Genomic DNA, 20,325 nt, shown 5'->3' with positions numbered 1-20,325 from the left:
GGGGCTGGGAGAGGCTTTTGGAAAAGGAGTTCTTTTTGAGATGGTATAGGAAACATTGACTTCCCTCATCCTACAGATAATGTGCGACTTACTGCAGATTTTCACACCTCGTCAGACACCAGTCATAAATTAGGGGAGTTGTTCTGCAGAGAGTTAAGTCAGGAGTAATTTCCAACTCTTTAGGTGCTACCTTTTGATTTTAAACTGAACTCTGAAAGTATGTCAAGTTAAATACAAACATATGTTATACAATAGGAGCCAAATACTTCTGGTTTTCATACACTGCTCTAAGTTCATTTCTTAGTATAAAGTGAACTGATGATTCCCTCACAGTGGGAACCAACAGAAGCCATTTCAATACTTGTTTCCTCTTCTATCCTCCAAAAAATACAGCCCTACCAAAGCAGTGAAAGACTTCCCAAAGCACAGCAGGCCCTCTCTTCAAGGCTTCAAAATCCAGTGTGTTGGCCTCTGTTTTAGGGATTGTTAATACTCCAGAAGTATAAGCCAATACTTGATCCATAAGAAGCCCTTCAGGAGGGATATACATGGAGTAAACACTACTCCAGGTCCTCCAACGTGTTCTAAAGTAGGCAATATTATGCCTGGTATAAAATGAGCAGTGGGAATAGTATCTTGCTTTAGATTTCATGCTAAATTTAATTAAAGCAAGAAGCTCCAGATGGATCCTTCAGACAAGTGGTTTATATCATTTTTTTTTTTTCATATGGAGCTTTTAGAGAGTAGAATCTGCTTTAGTATAGTCCCTGGAAAACAGTAGGTTTGAACCACCACCTTCCTGCCTCTGGAGTGGAGTAGGTTGTTACTCCTGGCTCAGATTAAGCATTTGTTTTGCTGAATTAATCACTGTCAACATTTTTCCTAGAAATCTTTGTGGCAGGGTAATTGCTTATTAGGAAAATAGAGGGAAGCAGTTGGTTCCTTAGTTCTTTTCTAATTGTATAAGATAAATCTGCACTACAAAAACTGTTCATTAGTACTTTACAGACCCAACTGCATCTGCGTATGAGGGATTGCTCCAGATTCATTATTTGAAGTGAATCCCTGAGGAGCTGTGGCTGCCCCATCCCTGGAAGTGTTCAAGTGTTGGACAGGGCTTGGAGCAACCTGGTCTAGTGGAAGGTGTCCCTGCCCATGGAAGGGGTGTGGAACGAAATGGTCTTCAGGGATCCTTCCAACCCAAATCCTCCCATGATTCCAATCCCAGCGTAAAGCAGAAGATAAGTGCACTGTGTATCTCAGTGAGCACACGCAGCTGAACATACCTGTCCAAAGGCTGCAAGCTGAAGAGTTACCAGTGATTTTCCTTTCCTCCGTCACTGTTATCACATGGATCTCCTTGAGAAGTAATGTTGTAATATTATTTAACATCCTAACAAGCCAGAGGAATAAGAACATGTGGATTTGAGAGAAGTCAGTTTATTGGTGTTTTCCAATTAAGCATTTATAATGTGTTAGAAATTCTTTGATTCTTTCACTACTCTTAAGCTCCTCTCCAAGTGTTTTATTTTACAGTCACTATAACTCCCTAATTAACCAGTGGATTAGAACAGTGTGATTCATCTCACTGGGTGTAGGGGAAACTATTGAAACATTTGCATTTTTAATGCTCTAGGGCACATTTCATAATTACTGTTGGATCCAAGGCAGACCATAAATAAGTAATACCTGAGAGCCCCCTGTGCTGTTAATGAGCAACATTTGGCTGAGAATTTGCTCCCTAAAATAGAGGCAAGGAAAATGCTTTGTGAAAACCTAAAAACAGTTGGTAACACTAACACCAAACTCAAAAACTGGGGTATGTATCAATTTCTTAGGTGTAATGGAGACATAAAGAGATGTTGTTCTGGAAAATAGATGTTTAGGGTGACTTTCTGTTTGCACATTTAAGGGTGTTGCTTCATTTTGCTGTTCTGCAGGAAATGCAGGAGTTGCCCAGAGCAGCTGTGGGTGCCCCATCCCTGGAAGTGTCCAAGGCCAGGTTGGACATGTTTTGGATCAACCTGGGGTAGTGGAAGGTGTCCCTGTCTATGGCAGGGGGGTTGGAACAAGGTGATTTTTAAGATCCAACCCAAACCATTCTGTGATTCTATGGATTTGGGAAATCTTTCTGAGATGGAGATACTGTGGTACATTTCCATATTCTAGAAGCCACTTCCTCCACTTGGTTGTAACCCCATCCTGACTATGCTCTTCTGCTGTGCAGCTGGAGGCATCAACTGTGCCTTGAGCTGTGTGGAGAACTTGAGAGGGAAACGGGGGATTTTCAGTTTCATTGCTGACATTTGAGATGAATTAGGTCAGTGCAGTCCTTACAGTGGGCAAGCCAGATTGCCAAACTCCAGCACTGCTGAGTTTGTGATATCCCAGGCACTGGCTGGGCTGCCTGTGAGACACAGTGGTATGGAAAAGCAGGAGCCTGGTTGTGCATTCAGACACCACCAGGCAGTGTGGAGCAGGACATAGGATTGGTTTCCATTTCACTGAGGAACTGGCGACTGTGGTCAGAGGGATGTGCCTCACATTTAGAGGTGCTGTTGGACTCCTGGAGCTCCTTCTGGATTCAGAGTTCAGCAACAATCCAGGCAGGGGGCTGTGTGTAACCCTTAATTTGTACTGCATGAATGTTTTATTTTAAGCTAAGAAAATGTCAGTGGATAAAGGTTGGGTAGAACAGTGAAGTTTTGAGGTTGTTAATATTGCATTATAATCAGAGCTGGAGGAGAAATGATATTCCAACCATTGTTAACCTTTGCAAAGCTAATGAATTGCAAGTAAACTGGGTTTTCTCTTTCCTCCTCTCTGCTTTTCATAACACAGCTCTTAAATTTACAGATTGTGCAGTTGTCTTTCAGCATGTAGTTTGAGCTATTTTGACAATTTCTAGTAAACATTTTTTATTCATATCTGTGCTTCCTTTTATTCCAAAAAATCTGTCTGCCAGCACACCTATCACAGATATTTATCACCAGTGTACCTTTATGTACAGAAGATGCAAAAATATTTGTGGCCTTGTAAGAATATATTACTGCCCAATAATCCTTTCCCCTTTTTCTTTCTACCTTTTTCTTTCCCCCTTTTTCTTTCTCTTCTTCTCTGCCCTTTCCCTTTTGTTCCCTTCCCTTTCCCCTTCTCCTGCCCCTTCCTTTTTCCCTTCCCCTTTCTCTATGTTCTATGCACCTCTAGTTTATTGACCAGTTCTGTAGTGATTTATAAGGAGTATTAAGATGGATTTGAATGGAACAAGGATGTGGAAGCACCACAAGAAACAGCAGGACAGGAGCTGCAGGCATGGCTTTTGTTGTCACTGCTGCCTTTGCTTTTCCTGGTGTAGCAGCACTGAGAGACTCTAACAAGGACATGGAGGCATTGGCTAAGAGATTGGCCTAAAAGGTCAGAAGTGTGAGGGGAACAAAGCTGAACCCAAAAAGCTGTTGGGACCTACAGGATATAAAGACCTATAAGCCCTCTAAACCAGGTTAGTTTGTTTCCAGCTTTCCCTCCTGGAAAGAAGGGAGGAGATGTGGTGAGGACCTGAGAACCAGCAGGTCTTGTCCTGTGTGTGGGACACAAGTGATGTTACCCAGACCAGCTCCCAGTACCCTGGGCATTTGTGAGTGTGAGGGTGTGAATAGTATAATCAATTTTTCTCTGAGGTCTAGTTAAATAGAATCAAGCTCAGCCTAGAGAAAATTTGGGAGACCTTATTGTGATCTCTACATACTTAAAAGAAGGTTCAAAGGAAAATGGGGACAGACATTTAAGTGGGGCCTGTAGTGATAGAACAAAGGGTGATGACTTTAAATTAAGAGGGTCTATTAAGGCTAGATTAGGGAAGAAATTGTTTATGGTGAGGGTGGTGAAACACTGGACTAGGCTTCCCAGAGAGGTGGTGAATACCCCATCCCTTGAAACATTCCAGTCCAGGCTGGACAGGGCTCTGAGCAGTCTGGTCTAGTTGAAGATGTTCCTATTCATGGCAGAGGGGTTGGACTAGATGCCCTTTTAAGGTCTCTCCAAGTCAAACCATTCCATTATTCTATTGTATGATCTCATCCTGAGCTTTATTACACTGATTTACCCATACCTCTGGTGTCTTCTACTGCACTTCTCTTCTGGGTTCTCACATGCACAGTTCATCTCATTTCTTGCCTGCTGTTTGTCTTGTCTTTCTTATCTGTCCTTGAAACAACCTTCTAAGGGAGTCCAGTGTCTGGTCTAGTCTAGTGGGAGGTGTTCCCGCTGCTGGCAGGGTGGTTGAAACTGGATATAAGGTCCCTTCCAGCCCAAGCCAGTGTGAGATTCCATGATCCAACACTGACTCTCCTGTCCTACCGTAGGCTTACAATGAGTGTTAGAGAAATGGTTGTTATTTCACAAATGGAACAAAAGCTGTCAGTTTAGTGTTTTCATGGTGTCTCATCAAACCTCATGTGCCTCTATTAGGGTTTGAATATCAAATGGAAATGTGTAATTTTAGTTTGATACAAATAATTGGACTTGTTCCTCAGAAAAACTTGAGCAGGAGCACTATTTGCTCAGTACGGGACTCAGGCAGATGGTTTTGTGTGCCATATATTGTTTTTCCTGACTGTAAGTGTTTTCCCAGTGTTTCCAATAAGTGGGAATGGCCTTCTGCAATAATTCAAATCTGGAGTTATGCTGCAAATATTTTATTTACTCTTGTTGCTTATTAAGTAATTTTTTATTGCAGCACAAATGGAATTACTAAATATGTGCCTAAAATACTTTTGTGTTCCTTTTTTTTTTTTTTTTTTTTTTAGGAAAAGGAAGAGCTTGGGAATATCTTTACATGATTTCTAACAAAATTAAGAAGATTAACATTTCAGCATCCATAACTTCCATCTTCTTCTCAGCACTCTTTACTTCATTTTCCATAATCATAGAACAGAATCATAAAATCGTCTAGGCTGGAAAAGCCCTCTGAGATCATTGAGTTCAAGCACTCCCCCAGCATTGCCAAGGCCACCCCTGCCCATGTCCCCAAGTGCCACATCCACAGGGCTTTTAAATCCCTCCAGGGATGGGGACTCCACCCCTGCCCTGGGCAGCTGTGCCAGGCCTGGACAGCCCTTTCCAGGAAGGAATTTCCCCAATATCCACCCTGCCCCTCCCCTGGCCCAGCCTGAGGCCGTTCCCTCTCCTCCTGTCCCTGTTCCCTGCCAGCAGAGCCCGACCCCCCCGGCTGCCCCCTCCTGTCAGGGACTTGTGCAGAGCCACAAGGTCCCCCCTGAGCCTCCTTTGCTCCAGCCTGAGCCCCTCCAGCTCCCTCAGCTGCTCCTGATCAGACTTGTTGTCCTGGTTTTGGCTGGGATAGAGTTAGTTTCTTCTCAGGAGCTGTTCTAGTGCAGTGTTTTTGGTTCAGAATGAGAATAATGTTGATAATACACTGATGCTTTGGGTTTTGCTAAGATGTGTTTCTCAGAAGTTTGTTGGGCTTTTTTTTTTCCTCTTGCTCTGCCAGTGAGAAGTTACTCAAAGTGGGAGGGATCATAGCTGGGACAGGTGACCCCAACTGGCCAAATGGATATTCCACACCATAGAACATCAAGCCCAGTGTATAAACTGGGGGAGTTACCTGGAAGGGTTTGATCTGGGAAGGGGGGCTGGCACTGGTCAGCAGGTGGTGAGCAATTATATTGTGCATCAGCTGTTTGGTTGGGTTTTTTTCTTTCTCTTTTTAATATCATCATCATTATTATTAGCCATTGTTATTGTGTTTTGCTTTGTTTTCAATTATTAAACTGTTCTTCTCTCAACCTACAAATTTTACTTTTGATTCTTGTCCGTGCTCCACCAGGGTGGGGGGGAAGAGACGGAGCTTGAGTGGCTTTGCAGTGCTTAATTTCCATCTGGGTTTAACCCATGTCCCCTGTGCTCCAGACCCTTCCCTCTCTTCGTTGCCCTTCTCTGCCACAACTAAGGTGAGTTGTGGCTTGTTGATGGCTCATGGCTTCTGCCATCTTCAGCTAAAAGAGGGGGTCAGGAATCTGTCTCGAGGGGCTGCAGGCAGCTGTTTGGCACAACCCAACCAACCACGTGCATGTTATGTGCTTGTTCCAATTATTTCAAGGTTTAATGCATCTAGTACTTTAAAATGTGTCCTGTAACTTTGCAGCATATTAAAATTTACTTGTAAATAGCACTTAAATAGCTTCCAATTCATCAAAATAATTTGGGCTGTGTTTCTAGTAATCATAGCAGTGCTTTCTGAAATTATTAAGTGACCTGTATATGTTAAAGCACATTAGCAGTGAGGCTGCTGTACATTTTGGTGTTTAAAGCTGCCATTTTTTACAAGCAATTCTGATGTGGATAAACATTTCACGAGGGTTTAATAATTGTGCCCTAATACACCAGATGGATTTTCTTCTCCCCTCCTGAGAATGCATCATAGTAAAGTGCTGATGGAGTTTTCCAGACATTTAAAAATGAAAGTGGACTTGTTTGAAAAGCTTTAAGGATACTGGGAGTGGAGAGAGTATTCTCTCTGTGGTGAAAAGGAGATTAAAGTCCAGAATAAAACCAGACAGTGTGTTTAAGCTCAGATTTTTGTGTCAATGTGGTATAACATTGGTATAACTGGTAACCCAGTGGTATAACAAGCACTGAAGGCTGATCAACTAAGAATTCATGCATGTGTTGAGGCCAACTGAGGAGAGATTATTTATAACCACATCGCTCATTTATTGTACTTAAATAATCTAATGAATAATTAAGAATGAATTAACAAAGCTATTTGCCAAATAGAAAACTGTCCATACAGTTTAAATGTATCTCCTCCCTGCATTGCAATATTTATGCTGTGTAAGCACAGATTTTTATAACTGTGTGAGCCAATGGAAGCTCTACTTGGTAGAACCTGACCGAAATGGAGTCATGTTCAAATTTCCCTGGGATGAAAAACTCTCTGGAGGTGTTAGATGGCTCTTGATGGTTCTTTTTCCTTTCAGTCTGGTTTCACACCCGAGTTTGCAGGTTTTCTTTGTTTCTGTTGGAAGACTTTAACTGGTCCTAAACTGGACTTGTCACAGGCCGTAGGAAAATGGAAATCCAACAACCAATAGAATCACAGAGTAGTTTGGGTTGGAAGAGAACTTAAAGATCACCATGTTTCACCCCCCTGCCATGGCAGGGACACCTTCCACTGTCCCAGGCTGCTCCAAGCCCCAGTGTCCAACCTGGCCTGGGACACTGCCAGGGATCCAGGGGCAGCCACAGCTGCTCTGGGCACCCTGTGCCAGGGCCTGCCCACCCTCCCAGGGAACAATTCCTTCCCAATATCCCACCCATCCCTGCCCTCTGGCAGTAGGATGCCATTCCCCTGTCCCTCTGTCTCTTGCCCGAAGTCCCTCTCCAGCTCTCTTGGAGCCCCTTTAGGCTCTTGAAGGGGCACTAAGGTCTCCCTGGAGCCATTTGAGATGGGGGAAGCTGTAGAGAGAAGACTTGGGTGAAGAGTGGATTTCTGGGATGAAGGAGGCTCTTGGTAGGCTGTTATTTTTGGAGAAGAAAGAGAAGGAGAGGGCAAAACAAATCCCGTAGCAAAATTTTATTTTTAAAGTCTTTTGTAAACTGGTGGATTTTCATGGCTGGCAGAGATGTGTCTGGAGCTGTTGAGGAGAAAGCAGGGAAGGGCACAGTGTTTTACCAGGACTCTGCCAACCGTCGGCTCTCACTCCAAATCATTTCCCAGCACATCTCTCTGCACGCAGCTGGTTCTGTCTGCTGGTCCTGTATCTACAAAGTTGCTTTCCCAGAGAAAGTAGGGAAAAAAAAACTTCTCTAAAGCTACTGATGCTCACATCAGGTCTTTTAACTTATTTCAGGATGGTTTAGGCTGAGTAAACGCAACAATAGATCTTGACTTTGCTCTGCCCCTGGGGCTCTTCCAGCAGGTGATGGACTGCAGCAGGCTCTGCCTTTTATTTCTCCCCGAGTGCTTCCAAGGGTTGTTAGTTCAAGGGGGAAAATATATTTCCTTAGTGATTTTATAGCTTTTGTGGATATTTGCTGCCTCCTTGTGACAGTACAAAGATGTGTATGGTGCTGTTCCCCTGAAATACAAGGGTACTGTGGTGTGCGTTTTAGCAGAAGTTTTTATTAGTCTTTAATTGTTAATTCCTTGCTGTGTTTTCTCACAAAAATCTTGGCTGTGGTGCCAGAAATGGGCAGGAAAGGGAAACCAATGAAAGACTCTGGGACATGCAGACTTGTGCAGTGTTGCATTTTGGAAAGGAGATTTAGTAATAAAGGTGATCCTCTTAGTTCTCCACTCTAGCTTTCTTCTCTGAGGGAGTAAATAATACGTAGGGAGACATATTTACAGTGCCACTGTAAATGTGGCACCTGGGGGACATGGTTTAGTGGTGGCCTTGGCAGTGCTGAGTTAATGGTTGGACTTGATGATCTTAGAGGTCTTTTCCAACATAAATGATTCTGTGATTCTATGAAATCAACTCAAAATAAGAGGTCCAACAATTTTCAAATTGCTGAGGTCACTTTTTTCCTGAAAAGGGGCCATCCTTGTAGCAGTTAAGCATGTTTTGATTTGCATCTTCTATTTGGTGTGTCTATTTCTGAAGCTGTCTGATAGATACATGTGACTGGAGCATGTTACTGTGTAAAGGTGGAGACCTTGTTGACTTTGCTGGCTGTGGGTGGCACAATGCAAGTTCATCTGTATCCCTGACCTCCTGAGAAACTCCTCCTGGAGAAACTCAACTGAAATAGGTAATTTAACAGAGGTGCTCGAGATTAATGGCATTTTGCCATTGGTGGCATTTTTCCTCTGCCCTTTGCACTTCCATCTTGTTTCCCCAAAAAAAGGTGTATTGAGGAGATAAACCACAGAAAAGCCATGGCAGCTGCTTATGTTGCATATAAACTGCATCTAAAATCAGAAAATCATGGTATGGCTTGAGTTGGAAGGGACCTTAAAGCCCATCCAGTTCCACAGCAGTTACACCTTCCACTACCCCAGGTTGCTCCAAGCCCTGTCCAACCTGGCCTGGAACATTTCCAGGGATCCAGGGGCAGCCACAGCTGCTCTGGGCACCCTGTGCCAGGGCCTCACCATCCTCACAGGGAAGCATTTGTTCCCCATATTCCATCCAGCTTGCCCTCTGGCAGTTTGAATGCTTTCTTCTGAAATGAAGCTTCTTGCTGGAGTCACGAGGTGAAGACAATTGCCTGGCAGGTGTTGGCTTTGGCAGCCTGTCCTGGGCGCTCCTGCAGGTACTTTGAATATATTTCTTTTTCATGGTTAAATGTAATGTGGAGCCAGGATCACTTTCCTCCACTGCCTTGAAAATTTTGTTGTATTTTCATTCTCCATTTGTATAATGATATTAAAACATTACTGAAAACAAAGCAGACCAAAGATTTAGCTCATGGCTGGGCTGAGCTGGGTTTGCAAGGATACAATTTGGATTTTTGCTCTTCAGGGAGCACATTTAGATTTATTGAAGGAAAAGAGAGCTTAAAAGAAGAAAAAAAAAGCTTAGCAAAGCCATTAAGTGTGGTGGCATTTGTGCTGTGGGAAGCTAACAGGAGTTTAATGCCCCGTCCCTGGAAATGTCCAAGGTCAGGTTGGATGAGGCTTGGAGCAACCTGGGATAGTGGGAGGTGTCCCTGCCCATGCAGGGAGTGGAACTGGGTGGGCTTTAGGGTCCCTTCCAAATTCAACCATTCTGTGATTCTGTGAATCCCAAGACAAATGCGAGCACTCAAAATTTTTTCTATTCCTTCATTCAGTTGTGCCCATGCAAGTGTGGAATAAGTGAAATTCCATCTCATACAAGAGTAACCTTCTCCTGGAGAGAAATACTGTTTCCAGGTGCTGTGGACAGTCTGCTGTAAGAAATAGCAGGCTGATGGTATGAAATCCTCAGTCCTGGACAATGCATGTTTGCTTCTGTCCTGCAAAGAGCAGGGAAATAGACTTGATCTTGATGGGTCCTGTGAAACTAAGATACTCTATGATTCTTCAACAAGATAGCAATTAAGGATTTAATGTCCATGCCTTTTACTTACTGGAGGCGCATTGTTTTTTTACTGCAAAACTCAGTAGTAATCCAGTACCTTTAAATAAGGAAAATAGCCATTAAAATGCTTGTCTAAACTATTTGTGTTTGCAGAAACATGGCCAGGCTTTTACAGTGCAAGAATGTCAGATTTTAATATTTAGAGAAAATGTGGTTGAAGTGATTTCTTAAAATGAAAGAGACAAAACAAATCTCTCCATGCTCCTCCTTAAATTTATAAAGAAACAGGCGCTGTAGGAGTCTTTAAAAGCTGTGCAGATATTTCAATGCTGAAGTCACAGAATCCCAGACTTGTCTGGGTCGGAAGGGACCTCAAAGCTTATCTCATTCCACCCCCTGCCATGTCACAAGGGCCACCTTCCACTATCCCAGACTGCTCCAAGCCCTGTCCAGCCTGGCCTTGGGCACTGCCAGGGATCCAGGGGCAGCCACAGCTGCTCTGGGCGCCCTGTGCCAGGACCATGAAGTCAAACAAGTGCAAATTTTTTAATGTTATGTGCTATATGATAGTAAAGCATGTTTCTGTGCATATCTAAGCCTGAAAAGTGTAATCCCATCACTGACTGGCTGCCTTTGGGTGTGTGTGCCCAATCCATGGAGTTTTCATAACATGTAGTCTGTAGATGGTGATACGGCAACAAGAACAGTCTCCACCTTTTGCATTTCTCAGGGAATGGTTCCTGCTGTCTATCCTGCTTTTTAATTATAGGTATTTCCAAGTCATAGTATCACAGAATCATTTAGGTTGGAAAAGCCCTCTGAGATCATCGAGATCAAGCACTCCCCCGGCATTGCCAAAGCCACCACTGCCCATGTCCCCAGTGCCACATCCACACGGCTTTGAAATCCCTCCAGGGATGGGGACTGCCAGGGCTGGACAGCCCTTTCCAGGAAGGAATTGTCCCAATCCACCCTGAGCCTCCCCTGGCCCAGCCTGAGGCCGTTCCCTCTCCTCCTGTCCCTGTTCCCTGGGAGCAGAGCCCGACCCCCCCGGCTGCCCCCTCCTGTCAGGGTGGAGTGTGAGAACATCTTTGCAGTCCTTTGCAAAGTTTCTCTTCAAGAGAAATCCCTGTTGGAGCATCCAGAGCCCAGCAGTTAATGTGAATGCTGCACTTGAGCAAATAAGTCATCTGTTCTGGTTAATCTTCCTGTCAATGGAAATTTTCCTTTAAACTGTCTTTCAGTATGTGCTGGAACATGCAAACAGGTTTGCAGATGTTTTCTGTAACCCATCAGTGCAGTCCTTTAGGAAAGAGGCTTCCACTGGGGTTCAGATTTTAATCTTAGCCTGTGTGCCTTGAAGTTGCTCATTAGGTATTCAGTGTGATAAGATCATAACTGTCAATACAATTGTTGTTATTGTTGTTGTTATTAGTATTTACTACTCCTTTTTGTTATATATACTTCCTTGCATTTTCCCTAGAAATTCATAAATCCATTCATCCTTTTTTCCCCCCCTCTTTTGACTGAAGAAAACCAATATAGTTTTGGGAAATCAAGAAGTGCCTGTAGTTCTGCAACAGCCTGTTTACAAGAATTCACCTACTTTACACTGTATCTTATTTTTGTAATTTGGAAAAGAAATAATAATCAATTTTCTCTGCTTCTTTCAAGGCTTCTCGTTTTGGGGGTTATCCTCTCACTTAAAATATCACCAGAGATAGGCAATAGTGGCTTTTCGAATCTGATTAAATCTTTTACCCTTACTGTCATTTAAGGAAGTCAGGTAGAGAACTTTGGAACAACAGTTTTCCCTGAAAATAACTGTGTCATTCCTCACTGGGTATCACAAGCACTGAACCGTGCTGGATTTTCTTTCATCAATGCATCTCTAATTATTATTTTAACTTTTCATTTCTTGGAGTTTTTCAGCTGCCAGTATGTTATGAACAAAGGCAATAAAATATTATTTTCTATTTTTTTTCCCTGTCCTTTCCAGTTGTTTCCTGTCATTGCTCCTGGTGGCAGCTGTGGTTTGGAAGATTAAACAAAGTTGCTGGGCATCACGACGGAGAGAGGTGAGAAGGATAAAATGTGTTCCTTAAATGTCTTTTTAATAGTTGTTCTCGCTAGTATTTATTCACATATGCATCACATTAACCTTAAATTGAAGGCTAAGCTAATTCAGTTAATACTGCTGTTTAGGCCTTTAGTGTATTTTTGATTACAGTTTCAGTGACAAATTATGTTATTTTAGTATCCGGATGCTGCAGTTTCTGTGAAGCACCAAAAAAATAGGGGTGAATATCCTGAATTCCCAGAACTTCTATTTCTAGACAACATAAGTACAAAACCACATAAATTAGGAGATTCTGCACATCTGTTTCAAAATAGGAAACAGAAAATAGAAACATTAGCTCTTGCTTTAATATGTTAAAAAAAGAAGTCAAATCCCCATTTTCAAATTAAACCTTACTCAGATATTTTGGGAGGTTGGTTTTTCCCCCCCCGGAACATTAGGAGTATAAGAAGAAGGTGGGGAAGCCACCCAGGATTTAGAAAGCTGTAGTTTACTACTTAAAAATGCAAATTTTAGAGCCAAAGTTTTTTCTTCTTCACCTACCCATGGTCCAAACCAGCTTCACAACTTTTTGCATTTGCATCATGTAAATAACTTTGTGCTTTACACCCCAAAATCTAGTTCCTCCTTGTTTATCCCTGATTTTTTTTTCACTGCCTTCTTCTCTTGCTTCTCAATGGAACCTTGTTTCCTGTTCCACCCAAAGCACTCAGGGTGACCAGGGTGAGGTGGCCAATTGTTGTGGCACACAGAATGTGTCCTTAGTCCTCATTTTCCAGCACAAATGCCAAATACCCGAGTTGTGTTTGTAGAGAAGTCCTGTGTGCCACAAGCAACCAACCACACATTCATTGGGTTTTCTCAGTGCTAAAAGCATGGTAGGAGAGCCCCATATAATGTACAGGTATCAGAGGTTGGGCTGGGCTGCACCTGGAATTATTTCTAGGAGCTTTGTCTTGTTTTAATCTGTTTATTTCTATGCAAAAGGAGAGAAGCGAGACATTATTCGAGCAAGTCCATGTGCACTTCCTGTGTATACTTATCTATATGTCATAACCTGAGGCCAGATTCCCTAAGGAATAAGGTGTGTTTCTCCCCTGCTTTGGGATTTTCAGGTGAGATCTGCCCATTCCTATAGGTTTTCCTCCCAGCTGTCCTGCTAGGATGAAGCTCTTGGCAGCTGCAGACACCCAGCTGTGTCACTGTTCTGTTCAAGAGTGGTTTGTTCCCACATAGGAGTTGATCAAGAGGATTTGGGGGATTAATTTTTTCAGTGCTGGAATTCTTTGTAAGTCCCTGTTTCCTGCATATCTTCAAAAATCTGTAGCTGGTTGTACTTTGCAGTGCAGTGGTGTGAATAATATGAATTTATTCCATACGAGGAGCTCCTCTGTGGTAATAAAGCAGGATGATGTCTGATAACCCTTCTCCTCTTCTTCCTCTTTCTGCTTCAGATGTTTCTGCTCTTACTGGTGAACTCGCTGCAGAATATAATCATTGCTTTTCAAACAGATAACCCTTAATCTTGGAAATAATGGAAGTCTTTGAGGTTTTCTGTATTCTCTGAAGGTAGATCAGTTTTTACTAGGGCAGCTGGTTTTTTCCTGCTCACTTTCTTGGCAAGAAATGAAGTCAGCATAACATTCCCTGTGGCTCCTGGGGTTAAATGTTATCTAGGAATGTATAAGGAATACAGACTGAGAAGTAAATACTGTGCTTTGGAGCTCAGTTAAAGTATTTGAGCAGTGGCCTAAGTGAGAAATGTCTCTATAAATTAAGTTACAGTCTGATGCATGTTTTAAGGAAAAAAAAGCTGGACTACTGGCAACATATTGGCGTGTTTTGGTCTAAATTCAATCTACACGTGTGGCTGTTTGACAGGCAGTTGTTCAGGGTGGTGTTTTCCAGGCACATTCCTGTCTTTTGCTGTTATTTGTTATCTAAGATGATTTTTTTAGCTTGAAGGTAGAGTTTCTTTGTACTGACTCTCAATAAACCAAAGCAAAGGTCTCTTTAGTAGTTAAAAATAATGATCAATGCCCCGTCCCTGAAAGTATCCAAGGCCAGGCTGGACAGGGCTTGGAGCACCCTGGTCTAGTGGAACGTGTCCCTGCCCATGGCACGGGTTGGCACTAGAAGATCTTCAAGGTCCCTTCCAACCCAAACTGTTCCATGATTCTACAAAATGCTGCAGCCCTGAAGGAAGATCTTTCTCTGGTTTGGGCTGTATTTTTAGCAGTAGTCAAGTTACAATCACCTGTTTCCCATGTGCTTGTTCTCTAATCTTAACCCAGAAGTCAGTAAGATATGATGCAGTGTGCAGGTAATTCCCAGCTGTCCAACACATCTGCTTCCAACCCAAGCACTGAAAGTGCCCAGCTTCTTCTCACAGTGCAGAGTGAAAAGCTGATCGCTGAGACTTGTTTTGAGATATGTGTAGGGCAGAAAAAGAAGTGTGCTGACAGGTTTAGTAGTCAAAATTACTCAGCCAGGATTGCTTGGAAAATGTGGTGGGAGAAGGCATACAGCTGTGCTTGGTGTGGCTGGTTAGTGGAACACAGCAGCATCATTTGGTTGAAACCAAGTTTGCTTTGCTCCTTATGGAGAAGGCAGCATGCTACAAATCCAAAATCTCCATCAGGATCTTGTGAAATATACAAGATTCTCCTGACTTCTTTCCTCTTCTGTATTTCAGCTGCACTTCTCTGGCCAGCTGCTTGCATGTGTCCGTGTCAGTGCTTCTCAGCCTCCTGACTGAAGGGGCTGTTGGGTGTGCAAACATGGTGCAGCCAATGTGTAGGAAAATGAGTTTGGAACACAGAGAAAGTTCAGACCTTGCAGAGTGTAAAACTTGACCTGAAGTAAAAATGGGAATGATTTGTGCCATATCAGGTGTTGGAGTGAAAGCTCCTCTGGACTCAGGCGCAGAGGGAAGCCAAAGCACAGGGGTTGAATTAAAACTTTGGACAAGCTGAGATACATGAAGCCACACCAAAGTGAAATAGAAGTATAGATTTTTAACTTCAGTAGAAATATATGCTAAGTGCCTTAAACATTAAAAAGGTGTAGCAGAGGCCTTAAACACAGTTCTTACTGCAGCAGTGTTACCTTTTCACAGAATTCTTTACTTTAGACAAAATATAGATAGAATTACACTGTTCACGTTTTTTAGATGGAGTGTTCACATAAACAATAAGAGCTGATAGAAACTGTATATGGAAATCTGTGTAATACCCATGTAGTACTTGTGTGAGGCTTACGACTGTTAGAATTAGACCAGGATAGGTTAAGAAAAAGAAAACTAGAATCGTGTGTTAATCTTATTGGTCAGTTAACAAATATAATCCACACTGCTGTAAGAAAAAATATAAAGCTTATAGAATTAGAAGAAAAAGTTGTTTTTGCCTGCTGTTTGCTGTTGCTGCTTGCCTTTATCATGTAACCCCCTTCAAACTCTGCCTTCAAGAAAGCTGTGAGACTGTGAAATAAAGAACTTAGCAGAACAGCAGCCTCCTCTGCTCTCCTACCCTGGTCCAAGAAGGAAGGGTAACCCATCCAAGCTCAACAATCGGGCATTCAGGAGATGGGGTTGTAAACTGTGTGTTTATTCCCTTGCCATTGAGTCCCAGGTTTGAGTATCTTCAGACATCTTAAAAAAGGAAAATAGAAATAAAAAGGCAGCTTTTATAGGAGGCTTAGAATAAGGTGACTGACATTAGGAAATAGGGATAGGAAACCTTTCTGTCTTGTCTATAGAAAATGACATGTTAAAGGAATCAAGGTGGTAAGAGAGAATAACGCACAAAGTATGAGCATGATGTTAGAATTTTAATATGCTCATCTGCTGTCAGGAATTTTCTGTGCTATTGTTCTGTTTTTGCATCCAAATCCTCTTTTCTTCACCCTCAGTCTGCTTTGTTTCCTTCACTTGGAGCAAGGAGTAGCTCCCTCCCAGCAAAGGGATCATGGCTGACCCAGGGTGGTGAGGGTCAGCTGGATCACTCTCTGTGCCTCTTTGGAATGTGGTGGGAGTTTCAATAGCAAGCACCTACAGAGATAACTAAATTTGGATGTCTAGAGCTCAATTTAACCCTTAACATTAAATGATCTGTATTTTGCCTCCTTTCTTGCCAAGACTATCTAAGACTGAATATTTTCACTCTGCGAGTCACCCAGTTATTCAGGATGGGGTTTGTGTATTGATTTACTGCAGGAATTATCCTTCTCCTTCTTGATGTCCTTACTGAGACCTTTTTCCCTCCCAAGTATATTCAAAACTTAGTAGTGCTTCTGTTTCCACTGGCATCCTCCCCTGTAACATCCATGCACACGGAATACCACGTAGGCAAGCAAATTTCTATGTTTTTTACAGCAAAGATGTTCCAAGGGATGTGTGCTGTGTATTGCTTATTGCCCTGCCTTCCTTTCCTTCCCCTTCCTGCTCTCACCTGTTAGTATTTCATTCATCTCTTAGATCTTCTCTCGCAGACTGTGATTAAGGGCATCCTTGGTCAAAGAAAAAGCTTTAGATTTGAAATATTTTCAAACTAACTGTAATTCAGGCTCTTCATCATTGTTTAGAGTCTCCAGTGGTGTTTTGGACCAGGATCTGCTCCAAGGGATTTGGTATCAAACTTATGCAGAAGTATTAAAAGGTCTGGCAACAAATACCTCTAGATTTGGGCAGTCCCAGGTGCTTTGGAGGGTTTCCTGGTGTATTCTCTAACCTCACAGCAGTCATTTGCCATGTAGACCTTCTTGTTCCATAGCACTGACAGCACTATTTGGTGTCTGTCAGCAAAAAGAAAATATTAAGCTTTAGTTTGGGGTGGTTTGTAGAGAAAACAAGACTTGGAGGAGTGAGAAATGACAGCCAGCAGGTGACTGAGGAGGTCAAGTCACATGGTGAGCACACTAATTTCTCTCTTTACAGTGGGAAGCATAAGCCTGATTATCTTTTATTTATGCAGTTAAGGTGGGTTTACTTCCCAGAATAGCTATTCCCCGGATGATAGACTGAAGTAATGGTGGCTGTGGTGTTCTAATAACTGTATGTAAATTTCCATTTCCTGCATTTATGAGTAGTAAAATAAGAGCGCAGTGTTACTACTGGGTGTAACAAGTTATTGGAGTACTGTGTCCACACTACTCTCAGCAATGTTTTGGGTATTGCAGATGGTGGAGAACAACACTGAAAGATTAATTTGTTATCTGGAAGATAAGCAAGAGTTTAAAGCACCACAAATTCCTCATTTTCTCCAAGGAAGAACATACTGAGGTTTGGTGATGCCAGTCAGTGGCTGTGGAAAGGAATCATAGCAGATTCATGATGGGATGAGGATCTTCTAAAGGATCTGCCAAAAGTTTAAACAGTATGTCCCTGCCCATGGCAGGGGATTGGACTAGATGAACTTTAGGTCCTTTCCATGCTGAACCAGTCTGTAACACCCAATGTCAGCAACTGTAAAAAAGTGAAAAACTGGGTTTTTTTTCCCCTTCTTTTTAATGGCAAAAGTGGCAATGCCAATGATTTCTATTTTTAGAAACATGGCTCTCAGAATCAGTGCTTTTGGAAGGACCTTTTCTAGGTCAAGCACATGGTGCAATTCAGTGACTCGTACTAGGCAGGAGGTCAGATCAAATAATCGTAACTTTCCACTCTCCCTAAATTTAAAATCCATGAATGGGAACCAGCTCATAGTGCCAGGAGGCTTTTTCCGAAATACAAACACTGTGTGCTCCGCAGTGATCCATGTGGCTTTGGTCACCAACTGAAGGAAACTGTAGCAGAAATAAGAGATGCCCTGAAGAGGAAAAACATCCCAAAATATTAGTGTTGACAAGAGATTCCCGCTTAGGGGGGAAATTGATGGTCTGTTTTTGTTTGAACATGCTCCTGTCACTTCTGTGCCCAGTGCAGCTCATCTCGGGGGAACTTGCAGATGGCCAGTTCCAGCTGACCAGTTGGGTCTTCAGCCTCTCTGTGTAGGACACCATTGGATTGGGCTGGCAGTCACAGACGTGGCGCTGGCAGACGACTGAGGCCTTGTAACAGTGGGGCTGGTGCTAGAGAGTTCAGTTGGTTTTGTATCCCAAAAAAGAACTGGTGGGAACTTGAGCAAAGATGAAGCTGGAGTATGAAATTAGATGAAGCTCAAGTATCATCCTTGGGATACCAACCCATTGGATCGAACCTTCTGTTTGGCAGGGGGTGGAACTGGATGGGCTTTTAGGTCCCTTCCAACCCAAGCCATTCCATGATGCTGATTCTATCAAGCCCATCTTTGGGAGAGTTCAACCTTGTTTAGAAAAAGCTCATGACTGCAGGTGTATTGAAGGTGTTCTCGTTTCAGACTCCCAAGGTCTCTTTCTGATGGTAGGCATCAGCTGTACAGGTATCTAATTTAGTTATTTCGAAAAATTAGGGAGAGAAGGAGTGTTGTGTACTTACTCCAGAAGAGCTCTACTGAGCTAAAGCTTCATTGTGCTATTGTGTAATTATCAGGTATTGGTGTATATTTTGGTCTGCATGGACTAGATCCTTCTGATCTTTTAAAAAGAAATGATCTTATTCTTCTTATTAAAGGTCAGGATTTCTATGCCCTCCTACTGGGCATGATTGTGATGAATAACTTGCTTATCTTAATCAGCCCTGAATTAAATATCTTCTCTCATTTCAGCATGAGGCAACTTCCCGGCAGCTTTGCTTTCTGGTTTGTTATAGTTCTGAAGTGTGGAAATGCCTGTTGAGAAGGATTTGAACATTAATTCTCTCCTCCTCTCCCTTTCAACATAGCCTGCAAAGTCAGTTACAAAACTAATTAGCTAACATTAATATGTGCACTGCTCTAGGGGCTTAAAAACTTAATTTTCAGTGATGATGAAAGCATCAGAGAAAATTGTTTGTTTGTTGACTTACATGGTAGTTAGTGTAATTGTAGTTAAATGCTTTAAATCACTTAGTTCTGAGACACTGTGGCTCATCATCATGGAATATTTATGGCTCTTATGTTTATTTTTTGCTGATGCCAATTTTTGTTTTGGAAGGTAACTCCATTGTCTTCTCCCCTTCCCCTCAAGGTCACCAAGTTACAATGATATAAAGCAAATGTTCCTACAGCAGGATCTATATATTACTTCCAAGTAATGTACAGTGATTCTCCTTGGAGCCAGGCTGGGAGAGCTGGGGGTGTTCAGTCTGGAGAAGGGAAGGCTCCAGGGTGACCTTAGAACTCCTTGCAGGGCCTAAAGGGGCCCCAGGAGATCTGGAGAGGGACTTTGGACAAGGGATAGAGGGACGGGATGCAGGCAATGGCTTCCCACTGCCAGAAGGCAGGGTTAGATGGGATATTGGGAAGAAATTCCTGGCTGTTGGGGTGGTGAGACCCTGGCACAGGGTGCCCAGAGAAGCTGTGGCTACCCCTGGATCCCTGGAAGTTGGACAGGGCTTGGAGCAACCTGCTCTATGGAAGGTGTCCCTGCCCATGGCAGGGGGTTGGAATTAGATGGTCTTTATGGTCTCTTCCAACCTAAACCATTGCATGATTCCATGGGGCCTGAGCACCTGTTGGAGCTGGCCCAGCAGACATGCAGATGCATCAAGCTGCCACTGCCACCAGGGCTGGAACCTTCTCCACAGGTCCTTGGGAACCTGGTGAGGGTGGTGTCCCCTTTCCACACTGATTGTCAGCAGCCTGCAAGCTGCTGGGAGATGTCATTACAGGTGAGTTCTGGGACGTGTCCCCCCAGCTAAGTTAATCGTGCCTGAAAATAGGGTGTTGATAGTTTATGTGCATACGGAAATAGTTATTTGTGCATAAATGGGACATGCTGCCTGCTGAATTCAAATGGAGTCCTTGAAGCAAAAGGATTTGCAGGAATAAGCTCAAAGTACCAGTCTGAACTAACTCAGCCTTTACTCATAGGTGTTCCATCCCTCTAATCATCTACATCTTCCTTATCTTTCTCCCCTTGCTGTGACACTGGAGCTGGGACTTTCTGTAGACTTGCTGTGGTTTGTGAAGGGTCTGGGTTTTGGTCCATCTCTGCAGTACTGACAGGAGTGTGGCTCAGAACACACAGCTGATTTTGGAGTCTCCTGGGTTTTCAGGTTGGCTGTGGACAGCATGGAGAGCACAGTGTGTGATTTTGCTTGTTCATGGGGGGAGCTTGATTTTTTCCATGGTGGTACAGAACTACAGGATCAGAGACCCAGTTCAG

The 20,325-nt window shown here is 43.0% G+C and overlaps 1 protein-coding gene across 1 annotated transcript in view; it reads left to right on the top strand.

The window, feature by feature from the left end:
- Positions 1 to 20,325, top strand: part of ATRN (attractin) — a 142,892-nt gene that overhangs the window by 98,321 nt on the left and 24,246 nt on the right. Inside the window, exon 27 of the mRNA XM_008631833.2 lies at positions 12,025 to 12,103. Within this exon, the coding sequence (XP_008630055.2) occupies positions 12,025 to 12,103 (79 nt within the window). The remainder of the gene's footprint in view (positions 1 to 12,024; positions 12,104 to 20,325) is intronic.

The sequence above is a fragment of the Corvus brachyrhynchos genome, unplaced genomic scaffold (genome assembly GCF_000691975.1).
Source record: "Corvus brachyrhynchos isolate BGI_N302 unplaced genomic scaffold, ASM69197v1 scaffold910, whole genome shotgun sequence".
NCBI classification, from domain to species: Eukaryota; Metazoa; Chordata; class Aves; order Passeriformes; family Corvidae; genus Corvus; species Corvus brachyrhynchos.
The sequence above is the reverse complement of the archived record's forward strand: the minus strand, read 5'-3'. Positions and strand labels throughout refer to the sequence as shown.